The 17,431-nt window shown below is 43.5% G+C and overlaps 1 protein-coding gene across 2 annotated transcripts in view; it reads right to left on the minus strand.

Annotated features, from left to right (window-relative positions):
- Positions 1-7,559: 7,559 nt before the first annotated feature.
- Positions 7,560-17,431, minus strand: part of ctnnd2a (catenin (cadherin-associated protein), delta 2a) — a 245,157-nt gene continuing 235,285 nt past the window's right edge. Inside the window, exons 22-25 of one of the 2 annotated variants that reach the window (XM_030099690.1) lie at positions 14,626-14,752; positions 10,365-10,496; positions 9,770-9,846; positions 7,560-8,849 (exon numbers count right to left, since the gene is read on the minus strand). In XM_030099690.1, coding sequence (XP_029955550.1) covers positions 8,535-8,849; positions 9,770-9,846; positions 10,365-10,496; positions 14,626-14,752 — 651 coding nt within the window. In that variant the 3' untranslated portion in view covers positions 7,560-8,534. Of the gene's footprint in view, positions 8,958-9,769; positions 9,847-10,364; positions 10,497-14,625; positions 14,753-17,431 lie in introns of both variants that reach the window. The other variant, XM_030099689.1, reaches the window with a different exon arrangement.

The following is a 17,431-nucleotide window of genomic DNA, read 5'->3' on the forward strand; positions in this document are numbered from 1 at the left end:
GGATTCTGAGATTGGCCAGATTGAGACAGATGACTGCAGTTATACAGTGACTGTACTATACTGTTGTGGAGAAGATGAACCTGAGCTGCAAGGCAAAGCTCTCTTTTTACCGGTGAGTCTGTATCCTCGCATTCACCGATGGTCATGAACTTTGGGTCATGACAGAAAGAGTAGCATCGCAGATACAGGGGGGGGGGGGGGGGGGGGGGGGGGGGTCACTCTTCATGATCGAGTGAGGAGTTCTGCCATCTGGGAGAGACTCAAAGTCGAGTTGCTACTCCTCCCTTTGAAGAGGAGCCAGTTGAGGTGGTGCGGAGCATCTGATTAGACTGCCCCCTGGTCACCTCCTATTAGAGGTTTACCAGGTGGAGAGATTATATCTGGTTCAGTCAATGGCTTGGGGTCTCCCCAGAAGAGGTGGAGGAATTTGCAATGGATGGATGGAGATGTCTGGGCTTCTTTGCTCTCTATGCTGCTACTGCAACCCCAAACAGAGTAAGAGGAGAAGGATTGAAGAACTGGCTTTAAATTCATAAATTTCTTGAGTTACTCATTAAAAGCAGAAGCCACAAAAGAGAACAGCATGAAATAACCACATAACTGTCCACCTACGCAGCCTTGGAAACAAATAATTAATGAAGTAATGATCCTGTGTCGTTTAGTTGGATGTTTACAGATCACACCACTGAGTTTCTTCTCGAAGCAAAGTGACAGCCAGGATGAGGATGAAGGCAACAGAGACAGCATTTGGTGCATGTGTGTGACCTCTGTGGTCACTTTCTCTCTGTCTTCACACAATTGGTTTACACTCAATAATTGGCTGGCGTGCCAGTGTGTTTGCAAAGAGTGTGAACTCAGTGATCCTGTTCAAGAAAAATAAATTCAATGCTAACAGTTTAATGACACAAATCTATTGTTATTGATATTCATACTTATATGTACTAAAATGTATATCACGAAAGTATCTCTGAGCATTTGTTCAAACCGATGCTGTCTGGTATTGTGAACTTGGTATTTATACATAAATTTACAGCAGCAACTTCCAATGTAACCTATTACGACCTGTCTGCAGTGATGTTGGTCAGTCGGTACATCTAAAAGATCATAAGTTACCCAAAAGATCAGATCAGAATTGCAGTTGATCAAACCATCTTTCCGTGCTTGTAGTTAATCAAGTTATTCCTGGAAAACATACACAGAAAAAGTAATGACTATTTTAATAAATAAGCATATTTTAGGAGGCGAGTGATGCTGCCGCACGCCGCCAAGTTTCACTGAACACACGCATGCTGCTGATGAGCAATGGCTTTTGGCAGAGGAGGTGGTCAGGGTCGCGTTTGTCCTCAAAGCGAAAGAATCTGTTGCCAAGACATGAGTCTCAGTGGAGGGTGTTGACAGCCAATCAAAAGGCCAGGAGTTCAGTCACAGGGCAGGATGCAGTCTGCTGGTCAAAAGATAAACTGCAATGTGGACTCAGAGCCTTTGGACTTAACTCGCTTCTGACAAGGCAAATTGGTAAACAGTTCATTTTTAATGGCACCAGTGACATTATTTCTTTGAGTCAATGAGTTATTCTTCTCTTCTGTGAGAACATCCTTGGTTCAGGTATGATTTTGCATGTTCTCCCTGTGCATGCGAGGATCAAATTGGCAGAGAGTCTACTAGAAATGGAATAAAACTGAAATTTGGGGATTATTCATCATTAGCAGAATTACCCCTCACTAAATTTGCACAAATAACTAAGTGGTTAAATTGAATGAGAATTTCCTATAGCATGTTATCTAAGCTAAAATGCTCGTAATTATGTTAAAAACATGCACTGAGTGTAGCATTTTTCAGCTGGAGAGATCAGTGTGAGTCAGTGAAGGTGGTAGAAGCACAGCTAAAATAAAATGCAAACACATTCCTCCTGTGGCATTTATTACCACCTCTTAGTGGAACCTAACGTCTGTGTGTATATACACATATAGCTCTGCCGATCATTGTGCACATCATGCATTAGAGTGTGGACCCACACATATGTGGGTCCACACTCTAATGCATTCCACTAGATGGAAGAATGCAGCCTCACTCCATCAGTGTGGCGCTTCCAGTTGTTCACGTGGGAGTTTGTGTCCTGCAGGATTCATCATCACTGTCACTTCAACAAAGCTCAGCTCGTGATGTCCCAGAAAGAAAGAAGAGTAACTGCCTGGTAGAAACTGCACAACTCCAGTACACAGAGAGCTCTGCATCCCGCTCATCTGTCCATCCCTCTCATACTTTTGTGACTGCACTTTCTACTCCTTGCCTTCTTTGCTCTCAGACATGCATGCAGAAGCCTACAACACTGCGAACAGGCAAGAGCATTCATTACCTATAGTCAAAATACATGTCAGGGCCCTACAGTTAAAGTCCCATTGGTGAAATCTTATTTAGAAGTCAGTGATCTCAGCACCTGCCCATAGCTGATATGACTGTGTGTGTGTGTGTGTGTGTGTGTGTGTGTGTGTGTGTGTGTGTGTGTGTGTGTGTGTGTGTGTTGCTCAGACCTTTGAGAAAAGCACTCTCAGTGACGGCTTACAGGGAGACAGAATGAGGACGTCACAGGTGAGTGAATTTGTTCAAACTGACAGGTGTACACACACACACACACACACACACACACACACACACACACACACACCCAGCCTTCACTGACGTAGCTCTGTGGGAGCCAGCTGGGTCCTCTGCAGCAGCACTATCACACATGAATAACCAAGACTTCTGCTCTGCTCTGCAGCATTGAGTATTCAATACCTGACAGGGTGCCTTATGGTGTGTTATGTGTGCATATGAGTGTGTGTGTGCGACAGAGAGTGATCTATATGAACCTACCGTTAGTTGCATTTGTCCATGTCAATCACTGTCAAGCTGAAACGGGGTGAAAGGGCCGGACATGGAGTGGAAGAAGTGCAGCATGCTGGTTGATTAACAATACTCAAACACCTTACTGAGCACCGACACTTTGCTCTCGAGCACCTTCACAGCAAGGACAAGCTCAAGTTCTGTCAGTAAACCAGGAATTCTGCTCTTCACTGAAGAAGCTGCTTGAGATTGCAAAATATCTCCCAAAACTAGATTTCTATCCTTTCACTAAAAGTTTACATTGCTTTTCAGACACCTACATTCCTTAATGTGACACCTGCTCAAAGCCTATTGTGTTGAATGAGGGTCATACAGGACTGGTACGTTGATAATCAAAACAAAGTTAAATTTCATACTTTCAGTTGTGTGAAACAGCACCTTCCAGCCTTGCGAAACGAGTTTTGGCAAGGCTCAAACTGAAACATCCTGCCATTTCAAACAGGTGTAAATAAGCTAAGATAACACCCATGCCAAATGGTAGTGAACGCCTTGCTGTGGGGGAGGATTCCTGACTTCACTTTTGAATTATTTTTTCCTGCTTAGCTTGTGGATGCAACAGAATTTGACAGCGGGGGGAATAAAAAACGAGAGGTGCGCATATTTGAGTCAAATCAGTAGGCAAACAATACCTTCGAAAACTTGATTTTTGCTTTTATTCCTTGTAACTCATCTTCAGCCATTGTCATGGTTACTCTACAGAAATCTACAGCCATAATTTGATCACCGTATGTACTGTATATTCTCCCAATATAAAATTCAAATATTCAGTAAATAGTCAAACTCTTTTTTTTTTATTTTTATTTTTTTATATCAAGAGTCTTGGGTGAACTGTTTTGGTTTCTTAGAGAAGTGAAGTTTCAGTTCAAGCGGGAAGCTAACCAGTGATCATTTCAGGAACAAAGAACCCGGAAAGGTTGATTTAAGGACAGCAGCATAATTGCACCTTCGAAGCATGGGAAATTCAGAGGAAATACAGTGCAGGCTTTATGTGTGTACAGTGCATTTAAGCAGTGGCTTCTGAATGGAGCTCTATTTGCAATATGCTTTTCCTGTTGCAGCCATGTCCGATACTTCATACATCTTTTTAATGAGTGGAATAACTCAACAACACTGAAAACACACCTTGCTTTTTAAATTCACAGCATTTCTTGACTGGCTGTTGATATAGCATGATTGTCATGCCGCTCCGTTATGACCAAAGTCTTCTTGTCCTTGTGGTTTTGCCGTCCGCTGTCCGTTCTCGTCTGTCCTCGAAGATCAACCCTTCCTTATCCTTTCAGATGAGGACATTAATTTCTGTGGCACACGGTAGCCTCACTCCTCCTCAAAGCCAAATTGATTTCACGTTAAAAATCCACCAAGTATAAATCAAAGAACCTCCACCTGCTCCCCGATAAGTCTCGGGTTTCTTCTTTTCCCCGTACATCTCACTTTGTAACCCCCGCTACCTCTCGCCAGGCTTTCATATTCCCCTCTTGCTCCCTGCTGACATGAACCTGTACGGACCGCGCGCATGTGGACACACATGCAGTCACATCTGAGCCCGAGGAACGTCACGACTGAATGGGTAGTAGGGATGCTCTGAGAGTCGGGAGCCAACGTCGGGTGAGAGGGAGTGAAACAGTGAAGGCCGCAGGCTTCCGCAGGGTGGAACAGGGCAGTTCGGAGAAAGGCTGCACGAAGGAAAATTGGGGAGCTATTTTCATGCCACATTAAGTTACACCAGGCTCCCACTATGGGACAATGCTCAGACAGAGGAGGCTTGCCTCTATTGTGAAGGCTAATAATCAATGCAATGGAGTTATTACCCAGCACTACATTTCACAGGCTTAACCTAGACGGCATCAAAGAAGCGGGGGAGAGGGAAAGGCGGGGGGCAGGAGGGGGAGACATGAATTCCAATGGATTGTAACAAACGCCGCCACTTCCAGCTCAGCCTCATTCATTTTTTTATGATTCAAGTTGAGTTCAGTCCAAATGGATATCTAGATGAATGGGATCAAAGTTGCCAGAGCGACGCAGAGAGGGGTGAAAATGAAAACACAAAATGGGGAATTTCAATTACTGCAGCTTTGATGTCTGTCCACTGACAATAGGAGTGGCTGTTTGGATGTGCCCCTTCCATCTTCATATTTACCTCTTTCTATTACTCCAAGCACATTCTGCTGCTGTCACTCTCGGGCAACATCATTGAGAAATACTTAGCCCCCTGTCATGCTCATCGCCGCTACAATGTGTAAGTATATTAGCTTTCCAGCAATGAAATGTCATTATCAGGGTGAATAGGATTGATATCCAAAGAATTATCAAGAAGCGCGTTCCCACATGCCTGTCAGTCAAACTTAGAATAGAACAGAGGATGAAGATGTTAACGCTGTTGCCTGTCACACACTCACGCGGGTGCACGTGCTCAGGAAGGACAATACTGATCTAGTCACATGTGAAATCAGAGCTGTTATGCTTGACAGAAATGTGGTTCCAGTATTTTGTGCAAAACCTGATGAGTCAATAGAAATGGGTTGAAAACATTTTCTTCCAAGTGATCGCTACAAAAAATGGCTAATGACATAAAACACTTTAAAAAGCACATCGCTTCAACTGAATTGAGTCAAGCTTCAGAAAAGAAATCTGAAACTTTTGTATCTTCTACATGTTTGACAATTTATAAATAATATGAATAATCAAGTTTAAATTCATCATAGCATGAACCCTCACTTCTTCCCTGGCCTTGCCTGTAAATTTCAGAGTACATTTATGCACAGTTTTGTAAACTGTATTTTCTTGTCTAGGTTCTTTTGACTGGACTTGGAAAGAACTTCACCACTTGAAATGCTATTTCAGTTTGTTTTTAATCCAAAAGCACTTTTAAAGTGTGGCTGAGAGAGCAGAGGAGGGCTGTGGGAAGTCAAATGTTCCTACATTATTCTATTACTTCTGTTAGATCTTCAAAGGCGACTGAAACCCTTTTGAACAAAAGGCAGATTGAAAGAAAGAGCACAAACACGTGAATTAATCTAAAACACATCAAAGTGTGTCAGATTAACCCACGCCGCACACTGAACAATCAATCCTGGCTTGTGGGAAAAAAAAAAATATGTGAGGGGAAATATATCTAACAGAGAGAGAAAAGAAACTGCTGGAAAGATGAGGCATAGCGAAGACCATTGTGTTTGATTGCAAAGAGTCTTTTTATTTTTCCTCGTGTTCAAGTACGGTCCTCTCTCAGCAGGTTCATCTAAGAAGCATGGACACACAATAACACACAACTCACACCAGAGCCTGAGCATCTTCAGGTGGGATTTTCTCTTTTGTCTCATTTGGGGCGGGGATCCTGATCAGCAGTTTTTAATGTTTAGGTCAAGTGAACAAGAGTCCTGTTGTACACCACATAACCATTTTTTTTCTCAGCGAACATGTGTTGCATTTAGTGACACTGACATCAGCACATAAAAATTATATATATATATATATATTATATATATATTTATTTATATTTATATTCATATATTTATAGATTTGTCATTCTATATCAACAATTCATTCTATTGATTTTTATCTTGAATTTTTCATGTTGTAAAACTGGACAAACTGTTGGTAGGAATGCCTTGTTTGGACATTGATTTATACAGGAACGCTCACACACACACACACACACACACACACACACATACACACGCAACAGAGGCATACGCACACTACTACACACATGCATGCATAGATACGCTCATTCAAGTTTACGTGTACACACACACACACACACACACACACACACACACACAGGTCCCACATTCTGTCACATGCATGCACATGTTCACAAATGCGCACGCACACACACACACACACACACACGCCCACACACATACACGCAAACGCACACATACCCACACACCCACGCCCACGCTCAGCCAATACAGAGAGGCAGGTCTGTACATCTATGAGAGGGAGATGTTACCCATGATCCCCAGCAATAGGTACGGCTTCCCCTGATAAAAACACAACAAAATCAAAGCTACAAACAGCAAAGGGAGTCATCCAGTCGTTGTCTGTAAACTTGAACAGAATTTCCCTTTAAAGTCCCGGGGGGACTGGTTCGCGATGTGTCAAGGTTTGGCACAATGTCATGTCACTCGCTTTTTTTTTTTTTTTTTTTTTTTTTTTCTTCTTTATCCCAACTGTACACTGAGATGTACGATGTTCACTGTGGCGTTCGAGGAATGAACCAGTTTCGATGCACAAGTGATGATGAGGAAAAAAAAAAAAAAAAAAAAAACACTGAAAGTTGACACTGTCGGACATGTCAGATCCCCAAAGTGAGAAGACGACCCCTTCCGTAGACAGAGAGTGTGCTTTAAAACATACACAAATATTCTTTAGGCAGTGAAAAAGCACTTTTGTTGACAGAGTACTCAGGAGCGGTGCGGCTCTGCCAATCTGATGCTCTGGCAGCCTTGAACTGTTCGTGACATTTGATCATGTCCACAATGAAATTCACTTGATGGAGAGAGAGAGACAGAAGAGAGAGAGAGAGAGAGAGACAGAGGTTACGAAACACAAATACTGCAGCGGGCATCCTCTCTGGCTGGGAAAGGGGCAAAAGCAAAATTGTCCGCTGACATCCATCGTGACGACGTCTGTCTTTTCTGATTCTTGTGTTCGTGTTTCTCTTGTTTCTGTTGTTGCTTTAGTTGTTTCAGTTAGTAGTCAGTCATGAAAAAAGAAAACAAAAATCAGGTTTTCATTAGTGGCCCATCATAAACGTGTAATATACACACTATATTACCTGTACACTGAAAATAAAAAAAAGGCTTTATTTTAAGTGAAAAGTTAGAAAAGTACAAATAAAAAAAAAGATGTAAAATAAGCATGACACAAAATAAGTCTCTTAAAGATGACATTCCTTCAAAACAAATTCGGAAGCCTCTGGACGCAGCAAGGCCGTCGCAACGAAAAACGGGGGATAAAAGCAGTGCTACGTTTGTCACTTGGGTGAAATGGTAAACATCCACTTCTTACCTTGTGCCTGATGTGCTTTCATCTTTCTGTGCTTTTATTCTGCCTGACCTCCTCGAGAACCCCCGTGCCATCTTGTCTGTCATCTTTCCCTCTCTTCAACAGAAGGTCAAGCACTTCCACTTCCTCATCCAGAGCTCTCCCTCATGTGCTCCATTATTCCTCCGTCCGATCCATCTCCTCCTCTCTTGGCATCTGCATGCTCACTGCCATCATTTTCGCTCTTTTTTTTTTTTTTTTTTTAAATCTCCTTTACCACTCCTGTCAAACAACCTTCTTCTCTTCCTACTCGCTCTGGCTACCGGTGAAATGGAGAAAATTTTAAAGAAACGTAGAGGTCTGGAAAAAAAAAAAAAAAAAAAATGGGGAAAATGTTTGCATGCACATGCACAGTCTCTCTTTGTCACATGACCTGATTTTTACTTTTAACCCCATCTACCTCCAATCCTCCTGCCTGTTTTAGAGAACACAAACGTCACTGTCACTGGCTACAAGATCCCTTTTCAAAAAAACCACTTTTAGTCACCTTGTGTTAATTTTGTTGTTGGTCTTTTTCAAAAATAATCCCTTTCACACAAGCACACACAGACTCTGTTTTGCCCCCTCCCCTCCCCGCCCACCTAATTGGAACGGTCCGACTAGACCCAGGAGTCAGGTGAGGCCGGGTAGTGGCTGGTCTCGTAGTTCAGTTCGCTGTACGGCCGAGAGGCCGAGTAGAAGTCTACGTAGTTGCCGGTGGACTTGAGGCCCAGGTGCATGCGCAGATCCTCCCGCGGGTCCCGGGGCGGTCCGGCGGAGCCCGGAGGCGGCTGGGGTGGGGCCTGAGGCTGGGCCTGTGCTTGGATTTGGGGCTGTGGCTGGGACGGCGGTGGGGGCGGCGGCCCCTGGTCCTCGTAGTAGCTCTCGTCGAAGCTCCGGCTCTGGCTGTGAGGTGGAGGCTGTGGCGGCTGAGGCTGAGGGAAGGAGGGAGGAGGAGGATAGGGGTCGTAGTCTTTTAGCACGGCGGCTGACGGGCTGTCCTGCTGAGGCTGGGGGGGCAAGACGCAGGGCTGGGGCGGAATCTGGTGGGGGGGAAGAGGTGCAGCAAGCAAGAAAAGGAGTGAGCAAGTCAGAAAAATGTGGCAGGTGGGAGGAGAAACAAGTGAAGAAGAGAGGACAAAAGAGGAGAGGCAGGGGAAAAGTGGCAGTGAGCAAACACACAGGAGAAAAGGGTTTGAAAGGCAGGCAGAGCAGGTAAGAAAGAGAGCCTCGATAGGAATCGGTTGGGAGGGGGATCATGCTGTGAATTCTCTACTGCATGCCGGCATTGAAGGGGCAATTTATCTGTAACAGTATACCTTAAACTGGCTGGCTGTGCACCTGTGTGCAGTTGATTGGTAAAAAATGTTGTCATATGTGGGCAAAACTTCGCTGACAAGTTTAATTCAAAAGATTCTCCTGCAGCGTTTCTCAGAGTTCGCATTTGTGCAACCAAATTTTTATTTCTGATCTTTCCAACAAAGGCTGTGTTGCTCTCGGTTATCCTCCGTGCATCACCAGCCAAATTAGATAAAAGAAGCAAAGCAGCCCGATGAGCCCAGGCAGTGACTTTAATTGCTGGTTGAGTACGGTTTTGGGTTGCGGCGGTTCGACGGTGCCTGAGCTGATGGTGCACCTCTGTTGCACACACTCCGCAGAGCATCTCTTATCACAGTACGACACCTTTTGTGTGCCTGTGTGTGCCTCCTCCATCCTGCTGCTATCTCTCCTAATAACCACCTTGTCATGACAGCATATGCCAATTTATGAGAGCCCTGACTGCACACATGCACTGCAGACACACTGCGGTTGGTGTGTGGCTGGGTGTAGATATAGAAACGCGCTATTAACTCACCTGGTTTTGCTTAATGTCGTCGCTGGCAGTCAAATAGGAGTTTCGGAACAACGTGGATGTCCCGCAGGATACTTGAACTTGATGGATAAAACGAGAGACAAGGAAAATGTTTATAATAAATTAAGTCATTATCTTCAGGGATTGTGTTCTAAAGTCAATTAGTTCATTTATGATGCCTCCAAGATAACGTTGAAGGAGAGGTAAAAGAAGAAATAAAGAGAAACTAAAACAATAGAGCAGACCAATACACACTTGGTACAATGGAGACAAAGAGGAAGAAAAGAAATACAGATGTGCTGAAGACAAGCACAATACGCTGGCTGTTCAATAACTAAACCAGACCAACAAAGACCAGCAATCAAAAAATTATGCTGGGTCTTATTTTTCTTCAAGCACAGACACTCAAAAAAAGCAAATAAAAAAATCCAAGCGAGAGAGTAAAAGAAGAAAAATAGAGAATAAAGAAAAAGACTGATAAGTCAGAGGGGAAGTGCATAATATAAACAGAAGAGGAAGACAGATAAAGAGGGAGATAAAATAGAATCATTTAATTCTACTCTGTCTCTCCATCACACACATGCGCCCATGCACGCACCTGCCATGCCGTCTTTCCGGGATGTGTGCTCTCCTTTGTTGCTATGGAAACCGGCGTTGGTTGCCGTGGAATCGTAGTCCATCTTGCGTTCCTTCAGACTCATCATCTCTCTGGGGGAGGCTGGAGCGCTCGCTGCACATGCACGCACGCACGCACGCACACACACACAGGCAAAATAATGAGCAATAAACCCAGAACAGCATGAGCCTTCACACTCCGTGTGCTTATTTTTGTGTGTCTTGGTCTTTCAAGGTGCACAGTCATTATTCATCATTTAGCTTGTCAGCAGAAAGGGTCACCTCCAGTGTGTTAAGAGGACTTCTGGGGACACACACACACACACACACACACACACACACACATACACACATACACACATCCATGCATTAATGCAGACCCCAGGTTTGATCACATTCATTTCAATATTAAATTTTGCATTTCACAAATGGAATATATTTTCTTATTCCTTGCGTCTTGCTCATTGTTTCTTCTCCGTGTGCTTAAAGATCCTGTAAAAATGCGAAGGTGTGAAACTGACAAGCTGCACATTAAAAAAAAAAAAAAAACAGCCATTCAGCACAATGCTGCTGGTGGTGCACGTGCAGCTGGACATACATCATCACGCCCACGAAGCTGCAACGACTTGGACAAGATCATGAGTCACCATAAAACCGTAGGAACCTGGGAATATTGAAGGTCTTAGTCAGCAAAATGCAACGAAAATATACATGGAGGCAGGCCAATGGCAACCTGTGGTTCTTGTGTTTCCAGGCTATGTGAAAAATTGTGCATGTAATCACATAAGTTCTTGTGTAGTCTCTTTTTTTTCCCCAAAAATGTTGTAAAAACAGGAGAATGTTTTTGCTTCTCAAACAACGTGAGATAAATATCATAATGGAATATTACTTATTTCTATACTCTCAAATCTTAAACTCTAAATTCTATATGCTAAAATCAGAAAATAATCATTAATTTCTATTCATCCTAGCAAAGGTAAATGTTAAATCATAGCTGAACACAGTTAAATTGTGCAGGATAACCAGAGGAGCATCATAATGTTCAAACTTTCAGTCTATTCAAAGTCAAACTTTTATTCATTGCGCCGCTTATTTTCTGCAGCAGTCCTCACATCAACTCAAATGTCTCCACTGGCTTCTTGTTGAGAGAACCAATGTAATGCCACCTTTGGGGTTGGCCCAGAAAGATACATCACAACCACAACACTCCACAGAATACAGCTAAAGCTTCTTTTTTTTTTTCATACAAAACACAGCAACTGTGGAAAATGCTTGCTCGGTAAATAGTTTTCATGCGCCCTCAATCTCAGCATTGCTAAAATGTTCCAGGACTGTAGGAAAGACTGTAGCTGCAGGTTTATTGTTGACTGTGACAACAAATAGTGTTCCGAGTAGCCCAGTAGCCGTGCGAAGTATACTGCGTGTGCCTTAACAACTGGGATATTGAATTTTCCGTACAGTATTTCTCGATAACCAAAGTCCTATCTAAATACTGTTTCGTGTTTTCAGACCTCAGTGTTTCTGTTTGCTGGTCTGCATCCACACAGAACCATACTCTACAAACAGTACAGTGTATATTTTCCAATTTTTTTCCTCCACTCTTTTTAGACACATGCTCACAGTGTTACGTCGTAATCCCCCAGTACAGTACAGTACTATAAGTGCTAACTCAGTCCCCCTTATCTTGAGACGGTGAATTGCCAGATTCCTGCCTACCTGTGCATCGGCTATTTTAGTCTGCTCAGCTGAAGATTGTCCAAACCATTATAGAGCCGCGCCGCACAAACTGCACATGCGGTGAGTATACACTATCTGGACCCTCAGGAGTGGGGGACCTTTGAGAAAAGAGGCTCCTCTAAACCAACCCTGGGAATTGTGGTGGATAAATGGAAGGCTGGATTTGCTGCATCAATACTCCATATGCGTAAGTGTGCTTACACACCGTTGGCACAGTGTGCCACTCTAAATTCTGCAAGCAGAAACATTTTCTCGGTTTATGGACAAGAAAGCAATTGTCTCATAAAATGAGTACAAAAGGATAATTGTTTCCCTCTTTGGCCATTCTTTTTCTAGGCTGAAAACAGGGCCAAAACTCGCTTAGAAACATGACTGCCTAAATAAAATAAAAGCTTTTAAAATGTTTTAGGGAGCCCTGGAATATCAACTTATACCTCTAAAGGCCACTTTTCCACTTCTTTAATTCAACCTATTGTTGTACCTTCTTATCTGTTTCCCAGGCATCTCTTCTTTTTAACACAAAAGATCATGACAAAGACACATATACACCATTAGCGGTTGTTTCACTGCCTTTTTTTTTTTTTTTTTTACACATTTTATACGTAATTTTATCATTTGACACCTCTGCAGATCCTATTAAAGTAAAAGCTCAAACCTGTCACAGGCACCTCAAGAGACAGTGCCATCACTACGGGTTATGGTGACCGAGGGGACCTGACTTGTAACTGCTTGATATGGCAGCCCTGGAGACACTTTCTATCAGCGCGCAGCAGGGCCCCGTGGAGGCCATGATGGATGTAAAGGTCTCTCTCTCTCTCTCTCTTTCTCTCTCCCCAGTATTCCCTCTAACAGCCTCTAACCTCTCCTCCTTTCACAGTTTTACCATCCTCTCCTCACACCAACTCCCCGCCTCCCCCTCCTCCACCTCCTCCGTCATTACTCCTTCTGCTTTGATCCACCTCTGAGGAGCTAGACTGCAATGTGGAGCACATGCAGGGAGAAGATACAGATGCACGTGTGTGTGCGTGCGTGCGCGCACTGAGGTGGTCTGTAAAGAGTGAGAGATCACAAAGAGGTGAGAAGAAAGTGGGATTACCGAACACAAAAGGCAAAAGGGAGAGTTTAGGGAGGGGCGGGGCAGAAGAGAAGACGGGAGTCATTTTCAGCCATTTCTTTCGTTTCACCTCCACCCTTCACTGTACTAAACACAAATTTCTCTACACGTGATCCCAAAACTCCTCATTTTCAATGTCGTTGGCCAAAGTCAAATCCGCAGCCTTCACTGACTCCTCCACGCAGTAACCATCCCTCAATCCCTAATTCTTCTTGCTTCTTTGCTTTTTCTCTTTATCTCCCTCTCCCTGTTTATCTCATCCTTCCCTCTTTCTCTGTCTCCTCACACACACAAATACACACTTTCTCTCTCTCTCCCTCCCCCCCTCGCTGGGTCCTTGAAGACTTCTCTAAGCCGGGAGGAAGGAAAAGTACTTTTCTGCCTCATCAGCTTGCTAAGCCCGGTGTGGAGAAAGAACAGCTAAAGGCCCTTCGACTACTGATGCTAACAGCTAATGCTAATACGCCCTTTGCAAAGCATGAAGGCCAATGGGCTTGGGCTAAAGGCTAACGATAATCATCCTTCACAGCATGAAAGCCTGTGGGCGGTAAAGAACTGATGCTAAAAGCTATTTAGCCCCAGTGTAAAGACTGATCGACTGGTAACTGTTGATGCTACTGGCCAACGTTTAAATTAAAGAATATATGGCTCGTGTAGCTTCCGGTCATACACATATGTGACATACATGTTAATTTTCAGGTGGTTTAACCTTATTTTAGAATACATTAATTTTCCAAGTAGAAATGGGAAGAGATGAGACCAAGAATGTATGACCAGAGAAGAGTTAAATGAATAGAAATACCTGTTTCACAAACATTATTATCGTAGTTAGGTTTACTCATTAGCATCTAAACTAAAGTTAAGAAAGAACATCTCACCAAAAGAAAAAAAAAATAAACATCTTTTTGTGCAAACTAGCGTTATTATTGTTTTTGTAGTCATCCATCCATCCTTCCATGGAAGGATGTGAGTCAACAACCTCAGGAACTGCCGGCGGCAACATTTTTATTTGAGCAAGGAGACTCTTTGTCAGTTCTGGTTTTATTTCCTTAATTTTCGTGGCGTGAAGAATGATGACAGTTCTCGATGTCTCTGGCTCCTTTTCGCCTGAACATCTGCATACCTCAAGATAGAGCCAGATGTCTGCATATAAAGGCTACACAAGAGATCACACAAGACAATTTCGGTCTAATAAAAACTCGAAGCACTAAACTCGCATAAACATAATAAAAAAGGATGCTGACATGGCAAAATTATCCTCAGTTGGAAAGTCTTAAACTGCAACTTGGTGTTACGAGAGACCTTGAGTATATATGTGTGTGTGTGAAGAAAAAACCTCATTCGGATGAAGGCATGCATAAATTTTGTAATGTAAGAGTGGAATGTTCCTCACCGGAGCGGTTATTTGGTGAAGTCCTGACAGGAGAGACAGAGGGAGTTCGTGAGGAGGAGTAAGGCCTCTGTCTGTCTCGTTCTATTGTTGAAGCCGAGCCCACAAAGTGATACTGGGAATAACCATCCTGTGAAAGAGACACACGGACAAAGACGGATCATGGTCATCACTTTCTGCTGAGTTTAACACATGAATCAAAATAATCCAGTTGACATACAAGTGCATAGTTCAGGCTCGTGCGCAGACGTGTTTGACAAGCTACAGTTACTTGAAATTCGCTCAAACCATTCACTCCATCATTCACTAAAACAAGTCATTTACAGACGTTAGCCTATCGCTGATCTCTGTGCTGGGGTCACAGTGAAACATTACAATCCATGATGAAGAAATTGGTAAAAGCAGGTACTTTTATTGGAAAATCAATGTTGATGTTTTCTTTGTAATCTTATTGCTTTGCAAGGTCGTCCGAAGGGCAGGATTTCACCCTCAAGCAGACGAGTTATTGCCTGCTTTCTGTATGTTTGACACCCATGGCCTCTACAGCATAAACACAAGATGACTGTATTCAAAACGTTTCGTTCAGAGCTATGAATAAAATACAGTCAGTCCACTATATATCAGCAATTTAAAATCAAATGAAACTAATAAGTGATGAATTAGACAGGTTCCTCAATACTGAGATGATGAATAACTGTCGATGGTGTGTTGGAGTGCAAAAACTAAGCCGAGAGAGATCAGGGCCAGGTGCTGGCAGGGCTGAGGACAGAAAAAGCCAGAAAGCCTCATAGGGAGCCGGGCTTTTATATCCTGTGGAGCATTGTGCCTCGCTGCTTCACATCTCACGGATGACAGTCAACTGCCTAAGAAACAGGTTACAGTCAAGCTCACACGCAGGCATAACCAGACAAAATTGAGGTCGTCACAACCTAAAACACGTATTTTTTGACATCTCAGTAACGTGCGCTTTTAAATCCACCCAGGTATCCATCAATCTGCCACTTTGAAACAGTCAGCTGAGCAGATTTGGACTTCCAGCGGATGAAGAATCACAGAAAGCGATTTGAGTCTCATGGACTGAGCAATACAGCAGCACTGCAGGCTGCAGAAAGTGGCAATTCAGCAGCAACACTGACACAGCAACGGTGAATCACAGAATTATATATACAGCGAAGTGATCCGGAGATGAAATCCTTCATGTGCCCATGTGACAACAATTTTTAAGGATAGAGCAGTTTTGCGAAGAATCGGTGCAGAAAAAAAAACCCAACATAAATTTGCTCAAATAAAAAGCTTAAACCACCTCCTACAGTTCAGGAAAGTATCCTTGAACTATAAATCATTGAGTAAAAAATGTGTCCTTACTCTTTATGCCAACCACAAAAGACAGCTGTGTGATATTGATTTACTACAAATACTGTCACCTAAAACTTCTGCAATACTCTTTAAATAAATGACGTGTTATCTTGTGTCGGGTGATTAAAAGTTGCGAGTCTGGACACTAAGGGACTCTAACTCACACATACAATCTTCCACACATGACAAATTAACAGCCATTCATCAATTCTGAGCTTAGTCAATATTCCAATGTCCTTGTAGGAAAAAAATAATAAAACAACTAACAGCACCATAAGCAAATTACTGCCAAGCCAATGACTTTGTGTCTGCATTAGTTTACCAGTGATTGGAGCAAAGCCCTTTTCATAAAAATGGATGACGAGAGTCAACAGCAATCACAAAGCTGGAACCAAATTCAATTTAGCATTAAGCTAATTGGGTACCTCTGAAAGCAGAGCATGAGCTGATGATAGAAGATAATGGAGACATGTTCCATCATTGCCCTACTGTCTTGCTGCCCCAGCTGAGCTGCGTGAAGCAAGTTGGATAAAGCGTTGCGTGTGAGTGCATGAGGGGTGAATCACTTCAGTGCAACGAGTGGCACGGAGAGGACGCTGAGGGGAGGAAAATGAGACGACTGAGGGATGGAGGAGCTGAGGCAGGAGGAGTGGGAGGCGGGGCAGACCGAGTAGCGGCCGGGAAAGACAAAAGATGACAGAAAGTAATGAGAGCAAGGAGGAGGAGGAGGTGGGAGATGGCTGGAGAGAGTAATGACGGGAGAGTAAAGACGGCGAGAGGAGGGGAGAGGTAACGAGAGGGAGAGACACGGGCGGAGAGGTGGGAACGCAGCCGGCGAGAGCGACAAGTAGGCTGGAGTGTGCGCAGCCCGTGTCCTCCCCTGACTCTCGTTTCCTGCCACAGCGGTGAGAACTAATAGATAGCTGGAGTCTCTGTCATGCAGTAGTTCAAAGCCAGCTCACTTCCAGTCTCCCAGCATCCCTCCTCCCATCATTTTCACTTCATATACTTATCCAGCATTTCTTCAGTCTTCCCAGTCACCCTGCTACCCCACCCAGAAAGCCTCATTATGGAGAATATAACCTTCCTATTGTTCACTGCGCCGCTGTTGGACACTGTCAAACTGCCATCCTGCACAAATGAACACCGTCGCTAAAAACTGAGGGATTAATGTATTCTGCAGTGCGATATGTGCAAGGTGTACAAGTAGCTGACAAATGGGGCCCAGGAATAATCCTGAGGGTTCCTCGAAGGCATCCCCGAGCAAAATGAGCCGCACTTAAACTTTACAATGGCGGAAGTTTGAGGAACGGACATAAATGACAGGTGAGGTCATGAAGATGAAACCATATTTAGGGCTGTCAGACATTCTAAAACTGGCACACATTTTAAAACTGTCACACACACACACACACACACACACACACACACACACACACACATACACACACAC

The sequence above is a fragment of the Salarias fasciatus genome, chromosome 9 (genome assembly GCF_902148845.1).
Source record: "Salarias fasciatus chromosome 9, fSalaFa1.1, whole genome shotgun sequence".
Lineage (NCBI taxonomy): Eukaryota > Metazoa > Chordata > Actinopteri > Blenniiformes > Blenniidae > Salarias > Salarias fasciatus.